Source organism: Trachemys scripta, chromosome 9 (assembly GCF_013100865.1).
Source record: "Trachemys scripta elegans isolate TJP31775 chromosome 9, CAS_Tse_1.0, whole genome shotgun sequence".
In the NCBI taxonomy this organism is placed as follows: Eukaryota; Metazoa; Chordata; order Testudines; family Emydidae; genus Trachemys; species Trachemys scripta.
In genome coordinates, this window is record NC_048306.1 from 100,368,318 (window position 1) to 100,391,355 (window position 23,038).

Here is a 23,038-nt window from a genome sequence, read left to right on the forward strand (position 1 = left end):
TGGAGTGGCTCACGCCCTTGAGAGGCTGTGGACCATAGGACGGTTTATTCACTGTCTCCCACTTGCTGCATGATGTGTAACGATCTTGAAACACCACTTCAGTGCGGGAGAGGAGGTGACGCGAGGATTATTGTAACGCACCTGCTGTCGTGACTGGAAATGAGGCTGAGCTCCGCAGCTCCACCAGGCAGCAGTGAGTTTTGCTCACCACTGGCTAGGGCTGGATTGGAACCAGCAACCTGGAGTGGTCCCTTTAGAACAGCACCGCGGCAGGTGGACAGGACAGTGGGGCGGATGGAGGCAAAGAGCAGCTGTTGGGGCTGTACTGGTCTGCCGCTAGATGTCGCCAGTCTCCCAGTTGTCAGCACCTTTCACTTGCCCCAAAAGCCTGGAGAACGTTGACAAAAGCTCTCTCACCCTCCTGCCACCTGTCTCCTTCCCCCCTTTAGTGCCCAGGTGAATGTGATGATCATCTATTATTTTTAGTAAGGCAAAACCTAGAGGCCCCAAACCAGGATCAGAGCCCTGTTGTGCTGGGTGCTCCACAGACACACAGTATGTGTCGGTCTCGCCTCCAAAGAGCTTCCAACCTAAATAGACATGACAAAGAGTGGCTGAAAAGGAGCAGTATTTATCCCCATTTTACAGACCGGAAACTGAGACACAGGACAGGCTGCATAGGGCGGTTACATGGGAATTCTGGACTTGCACTCCTGAGTCCCTTCAGCACGGGACCATCCTTCCTCTTCTCTCCTGTCCCTCCCTCCCTCCCCACATTGTGCAAAAAAAAAAAAACAAAAAAAGGTTATAGGACAAAACCAGCCCAAGAATCTGCATCTCTATAGCGGAGACGGACTGGTAGGTAGCAGCCCTGGGGCAACGTTCCAGAGTCTAAAACCTCTCGTGTATTGGTAACGATAGTGAAATGGCCTTTTAATGACGGGGTAAATATTGCTGTGGCGGTGTATGTACATGGCCAATGCAGCAGATTGCTTGGCAATCAGTGGTTAGGGGCACGCTTACTTGCACTAATGATGCCATGCTGTGGTCCTGTGACCTGGTTGGCAAGTAGCTAGTCAAGTCTGCCTGTGCTCAGCTGTCGGGAGTTCGGGAACCCATTTAGCAGGGCTGCTGTTTGCTTTGGCCTCTCCAGGAGCTTGTGTATATTTGCTATGTTTTTAAAAGCTCCAACCCTGCGCGGGAGGGTTTGCACAGACCAGCTGTGGTGCGAGTTGCTCTTCTCTGTGTGAAGCCGGGCTCGCTGACTCATCCTGTATGATGAGGCCGCTGGGAGGGGCGGCTGCTGTAGTCCAGGTACAGTATTTCGTTGCTGATTGTGAAGATGTGTCAGTGAGTTTCTTTTAAGCTACTTCAGCAGTGCTGGGGCTGGCGGGTGTGTGAGATTTAAAGGCACCCCACGTCCATTCCTTCTAAAGACAGGCCGAAATATCCCAGCCCTCGGCGTCTCAATTTCTGCATGCTGGCGTTGAAAGCCTACTGCAAATGGATTCCCAGTGTGCATTAAAATGAGTGGCAACCGGGTACCACTAGAACAATTTACCAAAGGTCATGGTGGATCCTCCATCACTGGCAATGTGTAAATCAAGATTGGATGTTTTTCTAAAGGATCTGCAGTAGGAATATTTTGGGGATGTCCTGTGTTACACACAAGGTCTGACTAGATCAGGGGTCGGCGACCTTTCAGAAGTGCTGTGCCGAGTCTTCATTTATTCACTCTAATGTAAGGTTTCGCGTGCCAGTCATACATTTTAACGTTTTTAGAAGGTCTCTTTCTATAAGTCTATAATATATGACTAAACTATTGTTGTATGTAAAGTAAATAAGGTTTTTAAAATGTTTAAGAAGCTTCATTTAAAATTAAATTAAAATGCAGAGCCCCCCGGACCGGTGGCCAGGACCCGGGCAGTGTGAGTGCCACTGAAAATCAGCTCGCGTGCCGCCTTTGGCACACGTGCCATAGGTTACCTACCCCTGGACTAGATGGTCCCTTCTGGCCTTCGAATGTATGAATCTTTTAGGTGGCTGTGGAAATTCCATCCCTCGTTTTATATTTAATCACCTGAATTTGTACAGGGCAGTTTATCCTGATGGGTCAAAGGCACTTGACAAGCATGGGACCCGATCTTGCATAAGGGTTTGCAGGGTTGGGGCCTTAGCGCATTCAAAACCAACCACATATTCTTTCTAGATTTTGTTTCCAGCTGTCCAAGATGAGACTCTGAGTAAAAATTTCAAGAGTCCAAGTCCCATTTTCAAAAATCATTTGGGCACTTTGGAACCTAAAACCCGCTGCCCTTCAATGAGATTTAGGCTCCTAAATGCCCGTCACTTTTGAAAATGGGACTTAGGTTCCTAAGTCACATAGGCCCCTAAGTCACGTAGGCCCTTTTGAAAAATGTGCCCTACATTTCAGAAAAAAGCCAACGACAAGAACCGAAAACCCTTTTTTTTTCTAGCTGAATCTATTTAAGCCCTAAATCAGACTATTGAAGGATTTGTCCAATGACCCCTGGACTTTGCAGTGTTGTTGTGCCACTGTACCTCGCCCAGTGCACTAAATGCCCCACTAATGACGACATGGGTGAAACAAGGCAACCCTACGTTCTTGAATGAACTCACACAGGAAAATGATAAAAGACAAAAATCACCACATCACCCAGGGGGAACACTTTATGCAACAGATCACTCCATATGTGACCTATCAGTCCTCATTCTCAAAGGAAACCCGCACAACACCTTCAAAAGACAAGCCTGGGAGCTTAAATTCATAACATTGCTAGACACTAAAAATCATGGACTGAATAGAGACACTGGATTTATGGCTCATTACAACAATCTCTAACCTGCTAACCTTCCCTCCCCCTTTTTTTGTCTTATGACAAAAGTTATAAAGTTTGCAGATGATACCAAGCTGGGAGGGGTTGCAAGTGCTTTTGAGGATAGATTGAGGATAGCTGGCTAGATCGTCGGGCTCAACGGGTAGTGATCAATGGCTCCATGTCTAGTTGGCAGCCAGTATCAAGCGGAGTGCCCCAGGGGTCGGTCCTGGGGCCGGTTTTGTTCAATATCTTAATTAATGATCTGGAGGATGGAGTGGACTGCACTCTCAGCAAGTTTGCAGATGACACTAAGCTGGGAGGAGTGGTAGATACGCTGGAGGGTAGGGATAAGATACAGAGGGACCTAGACAAATTAGAGGATTGGGGCAAAAGAAACCTGATGAGGTTCAACAAGGACAAGTGCAGAATCCTGCACTTAGGACGGAAGAATCCCATGCACTGCTACAGACTAAGGACCGAAGGGCTAGGCAGCAGTTCCACAGAAAAGGACCTAGGGGTTACAGTGGACGAGAAGCTAGATATGAGTCAACAGTGTGCCCTTGTTGCCAAGAAGGCTAACAGCATTTTGGGCTGTATAAGTAGGGGCATTGCCAGTAGATCGAGGAACGTGATCATTCCCCTCTATTTGACATTGGTGAGGCCTCATCTGGAGTACTGTGTCCAGTTTTGGGCCCCACACTACAAGAAGGATGTGGAAAAATTGGAAAGAGTCCAGTGGAGGGCAACAAAAATGATTAGGGGCTGGAACACATGACTTATGAGGAGAGGCTGAGGGAACTGGGATTGTTTAGTCTGCAGAAGAGAAGCATGAGGGGGGATTTGATAGCTGCTTTCAACTACCTGAAAGGGGATTCCAAAGAGGATGGATCTAGACTGTTCTCAGTGGTAGCAGATGACAGAACAAGGAGTAATGGTCTCAAGTTGCAGTGGGGGAGGTTTAGATTAGATATTAGGAAAAACTTTTTCACTAGGAGGGTGGTGAAGCACTGGAATGGGAGGTGGTGGTGGAATCTCCTTCCTTAGAGGTTTTTAAGGTCAGGCTTGACAAAGTCCTGGCTGGGATGATTTAGTTGGGAATTGGTCCTGCTTTGAGCAGGGGGTTGGACTAGATGACCTCCTGAGGTCCCTTCCAACCCTGATATTCTATTATTCTATGATTAAAATTCAAAATGATCTGGACAAACTGAAGCAATGGTCTGAAGTAAACTGGATGAAATTCAATAAAGACAAATGCAAAGTGCTCCAGTTAGGAAGGAACAATCAGTTGCACACACACACAATGGGAAATGACTGCCTAGGAGGGAGTACTGCGGAAAGGGATCTGGGGTCATAGTAGACCACAAGCTAAATATGAGGCAACAGTGTAACACAGTTGCAAAAAAAAGCGAACATCATTCTGGGATTTATTAGCAGGTTTGTTGTAAGCAAGACGTGAAGTAATTCTTCCGCTCTTCTGATTAGGCCTCAATTGGAGTATTGTGTCCAGTTCTGGGCGCCACATTTCAGGAAAGATGTGGACAAATTGGAGAAAGTCCAGAGAAGAGCAACAAAAATGATTCAAGGTCTAGAAAACATGACCTATGAGGGAAGAATAAAAAAACTGGGTTTGTTTAGTCTGGAAAAGAGAAGATTGAGAGGGGACATGATAACAGTTTTCAAGTACCTAAAAGGTTGTTACAAGGAGGAAGGAGAAGAATTGTTCTTCTTAACCTCTGAGGACAGGACAAGAAGCAATGGGCTTAAATTGCAGCAAGGGAGGTTTAGGTTGGACATTAGGAAAAACTTCCTAACTGTCAAGGTGGTTAAGCACTGGAATAAACTGCCTAGGGAGGTTGTGGCATCTTCATCATTGGAGATTTTTAAGACCAGGTTGGACAAACACCTGTCAGGGATGGTCTAGATCATGCAGTGGGCTTCTCAACCAAGGGTACACATGTACCCCTGGGGTACACAGAGGTCTTCCGGGGGTACATCAACTCACCTAGAGATTTGCCTAGTTTTACAACAGGCTCCATAAAAATCACTAGCGAAGTCAGTACAAACTAAAATTTCATACAGACAATGACTTGTTTGTATGGCTCTATATACTATACACTGAAATGTAAGTACAATATTTATATTGCAATTAAATTATTTTATAATTATGTGGTAAAAATAAGGAAGTCAGCAATTTTCAGTAACAGTGTGCTGTGACACTTGTATTTTTATGTCACATTTTGTAAGCAAGTCGTTTTGAGGTGAGGTGAAACCTTGGGGGGGTGAGGGGGAGGGTACAGAAGACAAATCAGACTCCTGAAAGGGTTGCAGTTATCTGAAAAGGTTGAGAGCCACTGTGCTAAACAATCTCTTCCACCTTGTATTTTGCCATGACACTCTGAGTACCTTTTCCAGACCAGAAGCTGTGGGTAAACTTGAACGCTTGTCTCTCTCACCAACAGAAACTGGTCCAATACACGATCTGAGCTCACCCACCTGGCCTTTCTAATGACCTGGAACTTTGTCCTGTCAAGTCTGTTGAGCTGCTGTAGTTTGGAGCCCGTTGAGAGACAGCTCAGCCTTTGGAGTTTGGTTCCTGATCCCAATTCTAGAGCCTGCAGTATATTTTCGAGGGCTATCCAATACCGGCCACTGGCTTTTTATTTCTGACATGGCACCGGGTCTCTTCAGCCCCGGCCCATGATGGAGGTGTGTTATCCCTCTCCTTCCTGCCCACTGCTGCCAGGCTTGCAAAAGGGGGTCACACACCTCCCTTTCCCTCCCCCAGCCCACCCAATTTCCTCCAAGCACGGAGGTTCGTAGGCTAGGCTCAACTGCTGCGCTGTCGCTGTCTCTAGGGCGCTGTCCTGCTCTCCCTTTCATTTCGTGACAGAGTTCTGTTACCAATCTGCCTGAGGCGTGGGGTGATCAGGCTGAGGCCACAGGATCGTTTGGGGAGGAGATGACGAAACATGCCAAGTGTCTAAGTTTTAAAGCTTTATTAATAAAATAATAAAATAACAGAGGAGAGTGCTGGGGGGCTGGGGTTCCCCCCCCCCCACGTCACGCAGAGGAAGGAAGGAAGTGTTTAGTGCCCCAAGCCCAGGGCCGGCTCTGGCAAAAAAAAAAGAAAAAAGAAAACAAAAAAAACGTGGCGGCCAGAACAGCAAAGCAAAAAAACAACAACCCTGCGGCGCGGCCGGAGCCAGGGTGCAGAGGGACTCCCTGCCCTGCAGATGTGCCCCGGCTAGCGGGGGGAGGGGGAGGGAGCGGGGGGAGAGAGAGAAGGGGTGCAGCCAGGGCTTCAGTGGGGCGCAGCCACCCGGCCCCTCCCGCCGTGCCCCCTGCCGGGAGGGCTCCACACCGCTCCGGTCGGCGGGAAGGGAAGGACGAGGGCTGTCCTGCCGGGCTTGCTGCAGGGCGCTCCCGTCCTCCACGCCTGCAGGGCGGCCGGAGCGGAACAACAACAACAAAAAAAGCGGCCGTGCCGCCCTAGGATTGGGCGGGACGCCGCCTCCTACAAGCTACCGCCCCAAGCACCAGCTTGCTGGGCTGGTGCCTGGAGCCGGCCCTGCCCAAGCCCTAACCCACTTTCATACTCACACCCGCACTACCCGAAGTCTGGGTGTAACGTAAGAAGAAGAAGAGGGGGAGGGGTGGGCGGGCGTTTTGTCCTGGGCCCAGGTCGTCCGGGGTCCGCTGTGATCTCCGAGGTGCTCCAGCTCTCAGGAGGGTTTCAAGTCCTGGGTTCCTTTGGGGGTGTTCCGTTCAGGGACCTCTACTCCTGCTGTTTTTTGTACCAGTCAAAACCAGCTTTCTGGGGTTTCCGCAACTTTTCCCAAAACACACTGACTAGACTTTGTTGTCCTCTGTGCTGGCCTTCGCTTGTCTCACTCGTTGTGGGCTGCCTCTGCAGGTCTGTTTCAGCTGCATCTTCCTTTCTCATGGCTGGTAGCTGGATTCCAGGCCCCCCGTCTTTCTCGGCAGGCAGCCAAGTGTCGGCTGTGAGCTGCGGCCTTGGGCTGGAGTCGGTGCCTTATCTTCTGACTGAGCAAGATGGAGTGTCGCGTTAACCCGTTCTCTGCTTTCTTCCTCCTTCCCCCTCTGGGGTCTGCAGCCTGCAAAGGAATCTTCCATTCCACACTCAAACCTTTAACCCTTCCCCAAAATGCCTTGCAATGCTTGCAACAGCGTTAGCAATATACAATGCTAATCTGCCTCCCCCGGGGATCTACGGGAGGGAGGGGGCTGTTGAGTTGTGACAATTTAGCTCCAAATGTTTCTTATGCCCAAGCCATGGCGGGGATGATTAATGGGTCTCTTCTCTTAGCCCTATGACACTCCCACCCAGACGCTTTCGCTTTCCTGCATCCCTCTGCGATATCCCTGCAGTCTCACCAGCCAGCTGTTTGCATTACCCTCCATGCATCCAACCACCCCTCGCCTCCTCTTTTTTGCACCCTGCAACTGGTAAGAGAGAGCGGGGGGGAGCTGTTTTGTTGTTGCTTAGTTCTGTAGTGCAAGGATTGTGTTCTGCATTTTGACCTTGTTTAGGTGTATGTGTTTAGGCATGCGCCCAGGGGAGGGCAATCAGTATCTCTCAGATACTCTTCATCCTGGAGGAATGTTAGAGGACCTGACCCCTAGATCGGGTGCTTTTGCCCACCTGATCCACTCTCAAATCCGGCCCCTCATTAATTAGAGAAGCACCACGAAGTGGCACTCCTAGGAACAAATCCGTGGCTGCAGGCAGGTAGTGTGGATAGTGGCTAAACAACAAAACAGCGTCCTCAGGCTTGGTCCCAGGCATACTTGGACTGCAGAGGCATCGCTGTTCGCTGTGGTAATGTTCCGGTTCCTGTTCCTCTGTAGTCGGCAGCTGCTAAAGGATGATACGACCACAATCATGAGCAGGCCTGACGTTCTAGCCAGTAGCAGACAGCCGTGACAGTCACACACACTTGTGGGCAGACTGTGTCAGTTCGGGGCTGGCCTACGGAGGGGTGACGGGGAGACACGCTCCCCATAACCACACACATTCGCTGTCCTCCACACAAAAAAGACAGCAAATAGCTTGCAAACCTCTCCCTCTCCCCCCCCTCCCCCCGCTCTTCTTCGTGTTTCAGAGAGAGCCTCTTGCTTTTTTCCATCCATGAAATCGAGCCGTCAGATCCAGGTGCTGTGCTTCCCATCTCCCTCTCCTGTCACTGGAGCGGGCAGGCGGTTTGCCAGGGAGTGGGTCACCTGTGCCCATTGTGCCTAACTACACAGCTGTGCGGCACCTCCCTTTCCCTCCCCCAGCCCACCACGCGTACTGGTCCCGTGCCCAGAAAGCGCTGTCGGTCATGAGGAGTTGCTGACAGCGCCTGGGTGAAACACTCCTAGTTCCCTGCTATCCGGAGCACCGGAGTTAAGCTGTGCCGATTCCCAACCTGCCCACGATGGGCTCGCTACCTGTCCCGACCTTACTCCTGCACCGACTCCGTTTTGCTCAGGCCGCAAAGTGTGCACAGAATAGCTCCCGGGCTGCTGCAGCTGCATCGTGCGCGATGTCTGCTCTTGGCCTGTCCCTTCTTGCAGCAGCCAGGGGTGGGGTGGCTGCTGGATCTGACACGAGGGGGATGCACCCCAGTGCGGGGAGGCACTGCCGCATGGCACAGAGCTGGCATAGCACCTTGACATCACCCCCTCGCTGCCCCTGGGCTATCCTTCTCTGTCTGGGACGTGGCCCAAGGCTGCTGTGCTCCAGCAAACTCTGCCAGCCAACGTGGGCCTGGTGGGGGCAGCTGCAGAATGATGCTACGGTCCCTCCTCACCCCCTTCAGCTCAGCAGGGCCCAGCACTGGCCTGACAGAGGTGCTGGCCCGAGCTTGCTAAGTGCAGTCCACGAGGTGGCCTTATTATACCGGTCAGTATCCCCCTTCCCCTTAACTACTGTGGAAATCGCAAACACTTCTGACTTTTCAGCAGAGACCATCTCAGGGAACCGGGCAGGTGCAAACGGAGCTCTGCCCCGGCGCCTGTGTTCCTGCATTAGAGGCATTCACTGAGGGCAGCGGCCGCCTTTCCTTTGACGGCCGAAGGAGTTGGATTGGCCCTTTCCAGGCCTCTGGAGTGTGCGTTTGGATAACTGAGCAGCGTCTCTGTAATCGAGCTATAGCCATCCCCATCTACAACTCCTCAGAGTCTGCATCGGGGTGGTAGCGCTGTCCTTTGCCCCCAAGAGTCAGCGTCTCTTTGTGCCTGTAAGAACCCTGTAGCTGGGGGGGGGCACATGAATCCCCAGGTTTTCTCAGCTCCTAATCCTGCCCTGTGGGTGACTGACCTCTCTTCGGGGGTTCCTGGCACCTCACCCCCTCACCCCCACACTTGAGTCCCCCACTACTGTCACCTCCCATATGGCCATTCCCAGCTCTCCTAGCCCAGGGACCAACACGCTGGCCTGCTGGTGCCCTGGTGTCAGACGTGATGTTAACGTCTGGTGGCTGGGCCGTGACAGTATCCAGGGAATACCTTCTGTGGCCAGAATGAATGTAGAGTGGGTGTGTGGCTCTGATAACAATGAAATGCATCATTTTCCTATGAGCTCCCTATGATGGAAACATGTGCTAATGGCTATCCTGGTCCTTATTACATGGTTTCCCAGGGCAGATGAGCATGTAGAGAGATTATATACAGTCTCGACCTAGATGTTCATTTTCCAAGCCCAGAAGGGACCATTGTGATTATCTGGTCTGACCTCCTGTGTAACATAGGCTAGAGAACTTCACCCACTTGTGGTGGAGCTAGAGTGTCTATTTTGGACAGACACCTAATTTTGATTTAACAATTCCAACTGATGGAGAATTCATCACATCCCTAGGTAAGTTGTGCCCATAGTTAATTACCCACAGCGTTAAAAATCAGTCGCTGTCTGTCTATTTTATCTAATCTTAATCTTGTCTATCTACATCTCATTTCCCGTTTGAATTTGTCTAACTTTAGCTTCTAGCCACTGCAGTTCTGCCTTTGTCTGCTAGGCCATGGAGCTTTTCAAATCTCCGGTACCGTCTCCCACTAGAGGTATTTATAGACTGGGATCAAGTCACCTCATATCCTTCTCTTCAGGAAGCTAAAGAGATTGAGCTCCTTAAGTGTCTCACTGAAAGGCCTCAAGGCAAATGGTGTGTTATATTGGACCAGTTGTCCATCAAGTGCAATATCTGCCGACCATCAGTGGCCCTGTCTGAAGCTTAAATACACATCTTTAAAAGTGGTTCTGGCCAGGGCGAGTTATTTAGTGGATAGACCAAAAACATCTCTCCATTTATTGTGACTTCCCCTCTGCCCAGTGGGTGCTTGACCCCCGCTCCGCCCCTGCCCCACCTCTTCCTGCCCCTGCACCGTCCTCACCCCACACCCATTCCACCCCTTCCCCAACCTCCCTGCTCTCTTCCTGCCTTTTCCCACCCCAGCCCTGCCCCCTCCCCACCCCCAAGTCCCCATCCCTGCCTTACCTCTTCTCTGCCTCCTCCCCTGAGTGCACCACGTCCCTGCTCCTCCCCCACCCTCCAGGAAAGTCCTAATCGCCACCAAACAGCTGTTAGGCGGCGGGGGTGGGGGGTGGGAAGCACTGCGAGCAGGGCCGGCTCCAGCATTTCTGCCGCCCCAAGCAAAAAAAAAAAAGTCGCGATCGCGATCAGCGGCAGCAATTGGAAAAAAAAAAAAATCCGCGATCGGCGGCGGCAGTTCAGCGGCAGGTCCTTCACTCCTAGAGGAAGTGAGGGACCTGCCGCCCCCGAATTGCTGCAGGTGCTGCCCCTCTCCCTTTGTCCGCCCCAAGCACCTGCTTGTTAAGCTGGTGCCTGGAGCCGGCCCTGACTGCGAGGGGGAGGAGCAGGAATGCAGCATGCTGGGTGGGGGAGACGGAGATGAGAAGCGGGGCGCTTGGCTGTCGGTGGGTGCGGAGCACCTGCTAATTTTTCCCTGTGGGTGCTCCAGCCCTGGAGCACCCACGGAGTCGGCGCCTGTGCTGTCAATTAACCCTGATGAATCAAAAATCAGGATTGTCCCACGGGGGGAAGAAGGGTACCTGTCCGTTCCAGAGCTCCTGAGAGCTCAGGGAACAGATACTCTTGTGTGTAGTGTATCAATGGGTTTTTTGTGTGTGCACATTTGCTCACCCTTAAGCTCTGAGATACCATGGTGATAATCGATACAGAGTAGAATAGGTTGTATGAGAGTGTGTCTTAGCACCTCGGTGTGTGTATTTGACACCCGGAAAGTCGGCAGTGTTACCTCAGATCAAAGCTCACTGGGAAGCAACTAGGCCTGGCTCAGTAATTGCAACTAGATAAATGCAGTCAGCGTCTTGCAGCACACTTCTCTTTGCAAAGTTTTTTGTTGCTTACTGTGGCCAGTGGGTGGCAGCACAATGTAGTTTGGCTCAGCCTCTTTAAATTCTCCTCTGCTAATTTAGACCTGCCTCTGGTTATTATAATCCTGGGGGATCCACAACCTGGAGTGGATGCACTTCAGTGACATCCCTTAATGGGATTTTTTTAAAAGCTCCTCTTTATTCTATACTAGAAAGAGAATCTGCTACAAAATCATCCAAACTAAAATCAACATAATCACTAACAAAATCACAGGACTTGGTGGTGATGGAGGACTTCAACTACCCAGACATCTGTTGGGAAAATAACACAACAGGGCACAGATTATCTAATATGTTCTTGGAATGTATTCGAGACAATGTTTTAATTCAGAAGGTGGAGACAGCTACCAGGGGAGAGGCTGTTCTAGATTTGGTTTGGACAAATAGGGAGGAACTGGTTGAGAATTTGAAAGTGGAAGGCAGCTTGGGTGAAAGTGATCATGAAATGGTCGAGTTCATGATTCTAAGGAACGGTAGGAGGGAGAACAGCAAAAGAAAGACAAGGGATTTCATGTGGCACCTTAGAGACTAACAAATTTATTAGAGCATAAGCTTTCGTGGACTACAGCCCACTTCTTCGGATGCATATACGAAAGCTTATGCTCTAATAAATTTGTTAGTCTCTAAGGTGCCACAAGTACTCCTGTTCTTTTTGCGGATACAGACTAACACGGCTTCTACTCTGAAACAAGGGATTTCAAGAAGGCAGACTTTAGCAAACTCAGGGACTCGGTAGGTAAGATCCCACAGGAAGCAAATTTTAGGGGGGAAAACAAAAGACTGTTGGCAGTTTTTCAAAGAGACTAGTGGGGCAGCTGCTCCACTCTGGCATGGAAGGGGTTAGAGCAAGTCAGAGAGGCTGCGCAGAGCCCCAGCCAATCATGAAAGGGCTTATTGGGAGCCACTCAAGTGGAGGCTTGAAAGCAGCCAATCAGGGCCAGGCTGGGCCCTATAAGAAGGCTGCAGGGGACTGGACTAGATGACCTCTCGAGGTCCCTTCCGGTTCTATGATTAGCTCCCCAGCTGACAGACGTGTTTGAGCGGCAAGGCCTTTTCCCTGCCAATCTGTAAAGTGGCTGACATACGAAGTTGCAGAGCACGGACTTAAAACAATTCACAGACAGTCCTTTGGGGTTTTGAACTCGGAATTGAATATTCTAAACGCTCCGAGCTTCCTTCCAATCAGTCGTTCCTTTTTGTCGGACAAAAGAAATGTTTTATTGAGTGATCGTGGCTAACTGGATTCTCAAGACACAGATCCTTAAAGCTAGTTTACGAATTACACGTGTGGTTTTCCCCTGGTCCAGATGTAGCAAGATCTTAATAAGCCGTGAAATGTTGTAGTCACTTTTCAGAGAGGCTTTAAAGGGCGGGGGGGATCTCTCTGCACTGCCACCTACTGGATACAAAATGCATTCCGTCTGTAAAAGTTAGTGAACAATATGCTCAAGAGATGTAACGATTGCAAACATGCCCCAAGCTGATCCCTGGGGTTTCCAAGCCAGGAAGCAGACTGTTCTTCTTTGTATTTTAATTATTATTTCAAATTAGAAAAAAAAAAAACAGCTTTCTATTTTCCCACATGGGAAAGTCCTTCAGAACTGAATAGGGATTAAACTACCAGGGGCCTATAGGAATTGCTCTGAAAGCCAGGTCCGGCTCTAGGCACCAGCGCAGGAAGCAGGTGCTTGGGGCAGCCAAGGGTAAGGGGAGGCACGTCCGGGTCTTCAGCAGCAATTCGGCGGCGGGTCCCTCAGTCCCTCTCGGAGGGAAGGACGGGCCGCCGAATTGCCGCCGAAGAATGAAGCGGTGCGGTAGAGCTGCTGCCGAAGTGCCGCCGATCGCGACTTTATCTTTTTTTTTCTTCGCTGCTAAAAAAGCTGGAGCCAGCCCTGCTGAAAGCCTAGGGACCCATCCACCCTTAGGCACTGGTGTAGACCTATCTGGGCCATTTCAAACTTCAGTGCTGGTTATTGATGCAAACCAAGCTTGGATTCCTGCTGTGATCTTCAGTAATCAGCACAACCTGCTCTCCTCCCTCAGTGGCATGGAGGGTCGCTGCCTGAACTCTCTGCTTTGTCCCCAGGATAGATCACTGGAACAACGAGAGGGAGCGTGTCGTGGTGATCACAGATGCCAACCTCCTGATCTGCAAATATGACTTTATAATGCTCAGCTGCCTCCAGGTGCAGCGGATCCCCCTGAGCTACATCGACCGCATCTGCCATGGCCAGTTCACGTTTCCTGAGAAGTCCCTGGACAAGTGAGTACCAACAGCAGCTAGAGGCAGGGCTTGGGGGGGAATTGAAGCCCCTTTGCTGAGCTGAAAACTGTTGTCTCCTTGTCGTTTCCTGCGTCCTCCTGATGTTCTGGGATCTCTCCAGGGCAGTGAGCTAGGGAGATCCCTCCTGGCACAGCGTGTGGTGGGTGGGGTGAGCAAAGGTTGCAGCAGTAGGACTTGATGGAACGTTTGGGGTGATGCTGTTACCAAATGAGCGGAGGGGAAGGAGGCAAGCAAGCTGATCCCATGAAGCCTCATCCTAGGAATATGGGAGGGGGAGGTCCAGCTCTCCTGTTGCTCCCTCCTCCACATCCCAAAGACAGAAGTTGGGGAGAGGCTGAGAGAGAATGAACCCCAGGTGATGGATGTTAGTCACATCACTGCGTGCATGACTGGAAGGGACTCAGATACTGCAGCGATAAGGGCAGTATAAGAACAGAGAACAGAGTAGTCAGACCCAGAGGCAGTGAACAGCATGCCAAAGACTTTAGCTTATCCTGGTAGCACAGGGAGGCCTCACAACCAAACTACCAGGAGGAGGCATGCCTGGTTCAGAGACACCTACAGCTGGACATGGCACTACCCTCCACCAGTACAGAATTGGTGGAGCTGCTGAGATTGACTGTGACTTAGAGGCAAGGTGTTCGGGTCCAGGATGCTGAGAGTCAAACCCTTGATGAGCTGTGAAATTTGGATCCACATCTGAACTCTGCCGGAGCGTCGCCGGACTCCTCCGCTGTTCCACTTTCAAGTTGATCTCTCGTTTTTATCCCCGAGCTGTCAATCCAACATAGGTTGGCTGTGCTGAACTCAGGTGGCCTATAGGATGGTGCCAACTGGGGGGAGAGTTATGCGATGCTCCGAGCTTTTCTCCCTGAGCTCAGGGGGAGAAGGTCAGAGTCCTGCCGGGAACAATCCTGCCATAATCTCACGTGAAATGAGCATTTGGCTCCCTGTAAAATGAGTATAACTAACAATGGGAGAGCTCCCTGCAGCCTCCCAGCAGAGCACCCCCTCCAGCACCTTTCCTGAGCTTTGTGAGGGTTAAGGCCTGTATCCTCCGCTGTAATGATATTCTGTTGCTAGCGATATCATGCTCGGCTTCAAGAACTCATCACAATACAGCCTCTGCAGAAGGTAATTACCGTGTGTCTTATGAATGGCTGCATGTGAATGTCTGCTCACGCTGCTGACAGCAGCAAGTCCCAACACATCGTGCATACCAGGCATTTAACAGCCTCTGTTTTATTTGTTCGAATGGCTCGTTGCCTTTTGCCTTGTTTTTCTTCCCTGGCTCTGTTGGGTGTTTGTTTTTGCAAAGGCCAGAGTTCAGGTCTTTGATGCAGAGTTTGGGCTGGGATGGTGGCTTTGAGTCACTCTGTTTCCATTGCTGTTGGACGGATTAAAGGGAGCCCTTTCCAGCAATTACGGCTTGGGACCATCTGTGACCCGGTGATGAGTCCCTGTTCTGAGTTGAGAAAATGTGCCCGAGAGCCTCAGCTCACTCTACTGCGTCCAGGGCAGCCTTGCTGAGTTACACAAGGAGGGTTTTTTCCAACATTACTGGTTTCCCAGTGTCCCCAGCCCGTTGAATAGCATGGGGCGCTGGACCACTGAGCTTTTCGGTGCTTCTCTGCAGCCAATCTCCAAACCCTCCATCATTGTCCTACGGCATCATCCACAGCGACTAGTCACTGCCTGTTTCCCGGCCCTGGGGCCTACCTATGGCTAACCACAGCATGCCAGGCTGCCCTCCAAAGACTCCTTACCGCTCCGTAGACCTGCTCTGCTCCTTTCTTTTGCAGGGGCTGTTGCTGATCTCCACCCAGCTGAGAGCAGCAAGGCCCTTGGCAGGCAGACACCCTCAGGGGGGGTCCATAGCTCAGACTAGGTCCTGGCAGGGTAGCTAGAGGGGCCGGCACTAAGGAGAAAGGGACACGGCTCCCGATTCATTGCAAAGAGCGGGACTCTGTGTTCAGCACCATTATCCATCCAGGGTGAGCTGGGGCCTGGCTCTGTGTGCAAGAGGGAGGAGGGAATGAAACCGCTTCCTTCACCACCTGCAGGCGATTCTGGCTCGGCCCTGGTTGGAAGCACTTGTGTTCCTGGAGCATGTGACTCTGGGTTCGGTCCCAGCTGTTGTGGTGAAGTTCTGTCTGGCTGTGACGTGCCCACCCAGGGGGACAGTGAAGTGGGAGCGGGGCTGGGTTGGTTGAACTACAGTTCCCCCATGCTGGCTGCTCCTCCTCCCAGAGAGGCCAGTCATATCTGGCCTCTCCTCCAGGGTGACCGTGGTCCTCGCTACACTTCCCCTCAACTGACAGCTGCAGAGTTACCATGTAATAATGGCCCCCTCCATTGTCTGGGCTCTGGTCTTCCATGTTCACGTGGCTGTGCCACACCGTGGTCACCCTCTGTGAGGACAGGAGCTTGCTGACGGTGTTTTCTCCCGAGTCAAGTGGCAGAGGCCTGTGCTTACGGTGCTGAAGTTCACTGGTTGGGTCCTCTCTGTCGACTCATGTCTGCGGCCATGTTGCTGTGCACTGCTGCGGCCCGGAGTGGCTGCATTTTGGAGTTGTGCAAAGTGCTTTCTATGTGTCTCTATGTATGTTAGGGACGTTTAGAAAGCACTTTGAGATCTGTGTGGATGAACGGTGCTACAATAAATACAAGCTAATGTTGTCATTAGAAATAACGTCACGGAGGCTCAATTCAAATAACCACCAGTCTTTGAATTCGCTCCCTTGGGGCCACGGAGGAAATGAATTTGGCTGACTTCCTGTAGCTCTGTTTCTTTTGGACTACATTTAAAGCAGACAGTGGGCCAGATCCTTAGCTGGTGCAAATCGGCACTGACGTCTATGGAACCTGGCTGGTGCGCACCAGCTGAGGATTTGGCCAAATGAGGCTGCTAAGTGTCTGTCAGTGTATGGAGAAAGCAGAGTAGCTCAGACCTGACTGCATCAGCTTTTAACGATGCCTCTTGCAGTCTGAGGCGGGATCAGAAAGCCTGAGACCTGGGCAGTGTGTTCCATCACTGCTCTCCTCTGGCAGCTCTGTCGGACTGCAAGGGGTGACACAAGCACCTTTCCTCGGGTCGAAATGGGCTTTCATCTTAGGTGGATTCCACTGGCTTGTCTGTCTGTGTTCTAATCACCGCTCCAACTGTGCTCGTCTGAAACGCTCGCAAAACCCTTTTCCCGGCTGCTTCAGCAGCGGCATCTCCCGTCCAGACACTCTAATTATGAGAAGCAGGCAGCATGCAGCCGGGTGCGTGGACAACTCCAAGGAAAACAACGGGCTGGTTCCGTCCCTTCCCTTGTCCCCTGCCGAACTGGCTTTGCCAATATTTTAGCTGCTCTACCACTAAGATTAGCGGCTCTAAGGAGATGGCCAGGTGCCTCCTGGGCATTATTCATTTGAACTTTGTCAGAGCTCAGTCCGTTGAAGTCAATGGCAAAACTCTCCGGAAACGCAGCAGGAGGATTTAGCCAGTGGACTTATCCTGATATACACTAGCACAGAGGGGATCCAGCTCAGGCCCTGTGTATTTTGCTGTGCAGTTTACACACGTGTTTTTAAGGCTATTAATTTAGCAGGAGTCTCTCAAAGAAAACAATACACCTGAAATGCTGGAAGGTGTTTACTGTCAGAATGTTGATCTGTGCAAGGCACTGCACCCCGGGGCATAAGGCAAGAGTAGAAATGTTAAAATGCAAAGAAGGGACAAAATAAAGGAATAAAATATTCTCTCTCTCCCCTTCTTTAATGTGTCATCACTCCTGTTTTCTTAGCTGTAATTTATACCCAAGGATTGTCTGTGGATTTTAGCAGGGCATTTGGGGATTGGGATATTCTCTGCCACTGCACCACTTCCGGAACTTCCCTGGGGTTTATACAGCTCTATAAAGTTGTGGTGGGTGAGAGAAGTCTGCTCTTTGGCTTTTGATTCCAAATCAATGGGACTTCAAGTAATACGTGTAACCCATTTTTCACCACAGAAGTTTTACAACATGCACCAATCAGTGCCACTAGGTGGCGGAGCGGAGCAGATATGCTTTGGGTCAGTGAAAAACATTACCTTTTTGCAATGGTTTCAGGTTTGATTGGTGAGATCACACTTGTATCTGGTGGTTTGCGTGGGTCCTAACCCTTTCAGTTATTTAAAGTTTGGCTGGATCAGAGGACATTTGTGCTGCAAGTTGAGGGCGAAAGAAAAACATCCGGAATAGGAGGACTTGAAAGAAGACTGCACAGCCGCCAGTCAGAATCCCCAATGTAGTATTCTTTTATTTGCAGAAAATGGGCTGTAAATCGGCAACTGCACATTTCAGAGGCCTGCTCTACATGGGAAAGTTGCACCAGTTTAACTGAAATCCAATGCAACCCCCTTGCGTGGACACTCTTATTTCACTTTAATTTAGCTTAATCCTGTTCCCGATCAATTTAAACGACACTCATATAGGCCCTTCTGAAACTGAGATAAGTTTCCAAGCATGGGTTTGCAGCACTTGAACTAAAGCCGCTTAAATTCATGTCTTAGGTTAAACCAGCCCAAATGTCCTATGTAGACAAGGCCTGAGTTTGAACAGGAAACCCTCAGGGAGGTAGGGTGAAATCCTGGCCCCATTGAAGCCAAAGGCAAAACTCCCTTCAAAGAAGCCAGAACTTCACCCTGAACAATGCTGTGTCCTGGTTTGACTTCAGGGAATTACAGTCTGGTTCTTAGCTGAGATTCAGGCTGGAACTGTGGATGCAATGAATGTCCCAAGAGACCATTTCCCTCCTGAGCCTTCATAGACTCATAGGAGATTAGAGTTGGAAGAGACCTCAGGAGGTTATCTAGCCCAACCCCCTGTTCAAAGCAGGACCAACCCCAACTAAATCATCCCGGCCAGGGCTTTGTCAAGCCGGGCCTTAAAAACCTCTTAGGATGGAGATTCCACCACCTCCCTAGGTAACCCATTCCAGTGCTTCACCTCCCTCCTAGTGAAATAGTTTTTCCTAATATCCAACCTAGACTTCCCCCACTGCAACTTGAGACCATTGCTCCTTGTTCTGTCATCTGCTGTCACTGAGAACAGCTGAGCTCCATCCTCTTTGGAACCCCCTTTCAGGTAGTTGAAAGCTGCTATCAAATCCCCCCTTACTCTTCTTTTCTTCAGACTAAATAAGCCCAGTCCCTCAGCCTCTCCTCATAAGTCATGTGCCCCAGTCCCCTAATCATTTTTTTTTGCCCTCCGCTGGACTCTCTGCAATTTGTCCACATCCTTTTGTAGTGGGGGAGCCCAAAACTGGACGCAGTACTCCAGGTGTGGCCTCACCAGTGCCGAATAGAGGGGAATAATCACTTCCCTCGATCTGCTGGCAGTGTTCCTACTAATGCAGCCCAATATGTCATTAGCCTTCTTGGCAACAAGGGCACACTGCTGACTCATATCCAGCTTCTTGTCCACTTTAATCCCCAGGTCCTTTTCTGCAGAACTGCCGCTTAGCCAGTCGGTCCCCAGCCTGTAGCGGTGCATGGGATTCTTCCGATTCTTCCAGTGCATTTGTCCTTGTTGAACCTCATCAGATTTCTTTTGGCCCAATCCTCCAATTTGTCTAGGTCACTCTGGACCCTATCCCTACCCTCCAGAATATCTACCTCTCCCCCCAGCTTGGTGTCATCCTTGAACTTGCTGAGGGTGCAATCCATCCCATCGTCCAGATCATTAATAAAGATGTTGAACAAAACTGGCCCCTGGAGTGACCCCTGGGGCACTCCGCTTGATACCAGTTGTCAACTAGACTTTGAGCCATTGATCACTACCCATTGAGCCCAACAATCTGGCCAGCTTTCTATCCACCTTATAGTCCATTCATCCAATCTGTACTTTTTTAACTTGCTGGTAAGAATACTGTGGGAGACCGTATCAAAAGCTTTGCTAAAGTCGAGCTGTCCTGGGCCAGTTTCGGGTTTCAGATTGAAACGTGAGATGTTCTGTCGTGTGGTTTGATTCTCAATCAGGGGGCACATTTGGTGGTTAGCAGTGAATTCTGCATTGAGTTACTTTGGGGTTGCTCGAGACCTGGAATTCAAGGCTTGCAACGTGAAACTGATTGAGGCAATGAGGGGACGAGGGCGGTAAGAGGTTCTCTGTGGGAACTGAAAACACCAAGGCCGCTCTGCCGCTGCTCCATTGCATCACCACGTGTGGGCGCACCGACACCCCATTAGCACTGTGTTGTGCCCTGCCAGCGGCTTTCCCTCAGACCACGGCCAAGTCACCCACACAACAGGGTGTTCGGGCCATGCATTCCTAGATCCCCACATAGCTGGGCAATTGCTACAAGGTGGCACAGGTGTTAAACATGAAGCCGGAACAGGCAGAAAAAAAAGCATCTGCCCAGCTGGTTGGTTTATTAACCCCTGAGGAGAAGGACCAGAGGGGCAGACAGGCGGGCGAGGACTAGACCTTCGCTGTGTTTGAGATAAGAATGCGAAGCTCGGAGCCGGAGAGTGTGGAAGATGCTGCTAGGGGGTCAGTGTAGCTCTTGGCTACAATGAAATTAGATAGTGCTTCTTTCCCTTCTTTCCCTTCTCAATTAGCCATGAGGCTATTTTCTTTGGCCACGGGCCCCGTGTGTCTTTTGGTGGTGCAAAGAATGTAGCTAACAAAGAGCCACTGAGTGCTGCGTTTTGCGTTTGCAAAGGGGCAGTGCTGGGAAGGGGGAGTTGTTTCAGTGGCAAAGGGGGGGATGCGGTGTATTGGACGCCTCTGCCCCCCGCTTTGCTTTTTGGCAGAAGAACAGGTGGACGGAGGCTAAGAGGAGGTTAGAGATCACATAAGGTTCTTGAGCACGTTGCACTCGTTATGAAGACAAAAGGATAATGGTTACCTAGCTACCACTCTTCATCCACGTGCTTTACAAAGGTGGGGAATACTAGGTATGGTCAGACTCCACCTGCTTAGGGGGAAACTGAGGCACAAGAGGAATCAGTGACTTGTTGCAAGTCACACAGAGTGAGGGGCAGAACCCAAACCTTCAGAGCATTGCTCTGCTCTTACTCCTAGGCCACGCTCCTGCCATGGAGACTGGGAGTGGTGCAAATTTAACACTGACAGACCCCGATCGTCGGCGGGGGGAGGATCAAACCGCGGACCTCTGGAGCTTAGTGCATGAGCTAAAAGCCAACTGGCTCTTAGCTAAGGCTGTAGAACAGACTCATTAATCTTCTCTCTCCCTCCCTCTGTCTCGGTGCCTCTAGACGGGACAGAACACCACACCCAGGAGGTGTGTGGGTTACACAAATTGCATAAGAGGAGGGCTATGGCTTCCCGGAATCCATTGGGTTTTGGCCAGTATTGTAGCAGGTGAGTGGCTTACCTAGGCCGTTAGCAGACTGCGGTGTGGCCATTCCTGTACACTAGCAGGGTATCAAATACGAAGCTGCCGTTTTCACTGTGGGGCTCCCCCTGGCCTTCCCCGCTTCGGGGAGCTTTTCTCCGAATCGGAGCCGAGGGGTCCAGCGAGGCAGCAGGTCATCCCAGCTGGCTGTACTGCTTGAGAGAGACCACGCATTGCTCCTGGGGATCATGCCCGCAGATTGTGTCATGGAGGCCGGGCCTGAGCAGTTCCATGGCACGGTTCCCCCTTCCTTCGGGCCCCCTGGAAGGACGCTGTGGAGCCAGGGACTGTGTAGGGAGAGGGGCTAGGGATGGGGCTACACACATCAGTGTGTCCCCCACACCCCACCTCAGTGATTCACTACAACTTGGGCCCGTGTTATCTTTCCCACCAGGCCCCCGCCCCAGCAACAATCCCCAGTCGTGGGGCTGAAGCAGTCACAGAGCCAGGGTGGAGATGTGGTGTCTTTGCCTCCCCCATAGCTGCCTGGTCTGAGGGGATCTGCAACCCCCCAAAGAGAACAGTGGGGGGACGTCATGAGCGAACGGTCCCATTCTACTGCTGGTAGAGGGGGCAGAGCCATTGCCCTGGTACCAGGACACCTTGTCAGTGTTTGTGACCATCTCCTCATGGGTGGGGAAGGGTCACTGTCCCCGCTTTGCAGAGAGGGAATTGAGGCCCGGAGAGGGGACGTGACCTGCCTGGCGTCACACGGGGTGTTGGTGGCTGAGCTGGGAACAGACCCCATGTCGCCTCAGCCACCGGTGGGCAAAGCGCACTGGCAGTGGTGAGGGGGGTCTCTGTTCCATCATTCCTATGCAGAACCGAGCTGGAGCAGGGCCTCCCGGCAGGCTCTGCAGTGTCTCTTCTATTCGTGGGAGTGCAGGATGTCAGGAGAGGACCTGATCCCGTAGTATGCCTGGCTGGAGCCCAGTGGCTCTTCTCATGAGGTTTGACTGAGTCCCACCTGTGCACCTTGACTCGTGGCCACCCCGTGACTCCCTCTTGCATCTGGACCCTGCCAAGAAGGGCTCGTGCAATGATCAGCCCTCACCGAGTTCAGCTCCTGCTCCGAAGGGGATCATGTTCCCCTGCATAGCACGGCCAATAGGGCAGGCAAAGAATTCTTCATAGTTTCTGATGACCTTGCCTCGGGGGGCGACGTGCCAAGCATGCCCCATGTTTTCTCAGGGTGGGGTGCTGTCCACCACTGATGCCCAGCGAGGCGTGATGACAGGGCTGAATGCACGCCGGGATTGCCAGGGCAGGCGCTGGCGGTCCTGAGGGGGGAGTATCCCAAATGCCACACTCCTGTTATTTCGGGCAAAGGAGGGAGACAGAGCCAAACCTGTCACCGCTTCGTCCATTTTATGTCCTCGGCAGGAATATTTTGCTATCACTCGGGGTCTGCCCAGCTGGGACTTAACTAGTAACTTACCCGTGGGACTGAAATGTACCCAGCATGGAGCCAGTGGCAGATGCTATCCTCCATCTTTGGGCCCTGGAGCTCTGGTCCCCAATATATAAAGCTCCTATATTGAAGTATCACATCCCAGAGCTCCAGGGCTGGGTTTTGGCCACCCTTCGTATCATGAAGCCTCCCCCCACGGACATACATAGGTCCCCTTTATACAGCCTCACCCAGCTCTTCAGTTTTCAAAACCTACGGTGAATGCCACCTAAGCCTAGTAACCATGGCGATGGAGGTACAGGTCAACCGGCTGTGTCTGCCTGTCGGTTTTTCACATTGCAGGCTAGCCAGCTCCCGCCTGTACATGGGCAGCCGCTCCCAGAGCAGATGGGAAATGAACAAGCGTATTGATAAGTAGCAGCTATTTAGCTCTTTCCATTTGTACATCTCCAAGGGCTTCAAGAAGGAATGTTGGTGTGTTTATCCCGGGTAAATACAGATGGGTAAACTGAGGGACAAGAAACTGGCACAATTTGCCCTAGATCTCACAGCGAGTTGGGGCAGAGATGGGCTTAAAACCCACATTTCTTGATTCTGAGCATATGTCTACACGGCAATTAAAAACCTGGGGCTGGCCTGTGCCAGCCGACTCGGGCTCACGGGGCTTGAACTAAGGGGCTGTTGAATTGCAATGTAGATGT

At 51.2% G+C, this 23,038-nt stretch overlaps 1 protein-coding gene across 1 annotated transcript in view; it reads left to right on the top strand.

Moving 5' to 3' along the window:
• TPRG1 (tumor protein p63 regulated 1) overlaps positions 1 to 23,038 on the top strand; it is a 58,852-nt gene that overhangs the window by 5,540 nt on the left and 30,274 nt on the right. Inside the window, exon 3 of the mRNA XM_034781624.1 lies at positions 13,340 to 13,516. Within this exon, the coding sequence (XP_034637515.1) occupies positions 13,340 to 13,516 (177 nt within the window). The remainder of the gene's footprint in view (positions 1 to 13,339; positions 13,517 to 23,038) is intronic.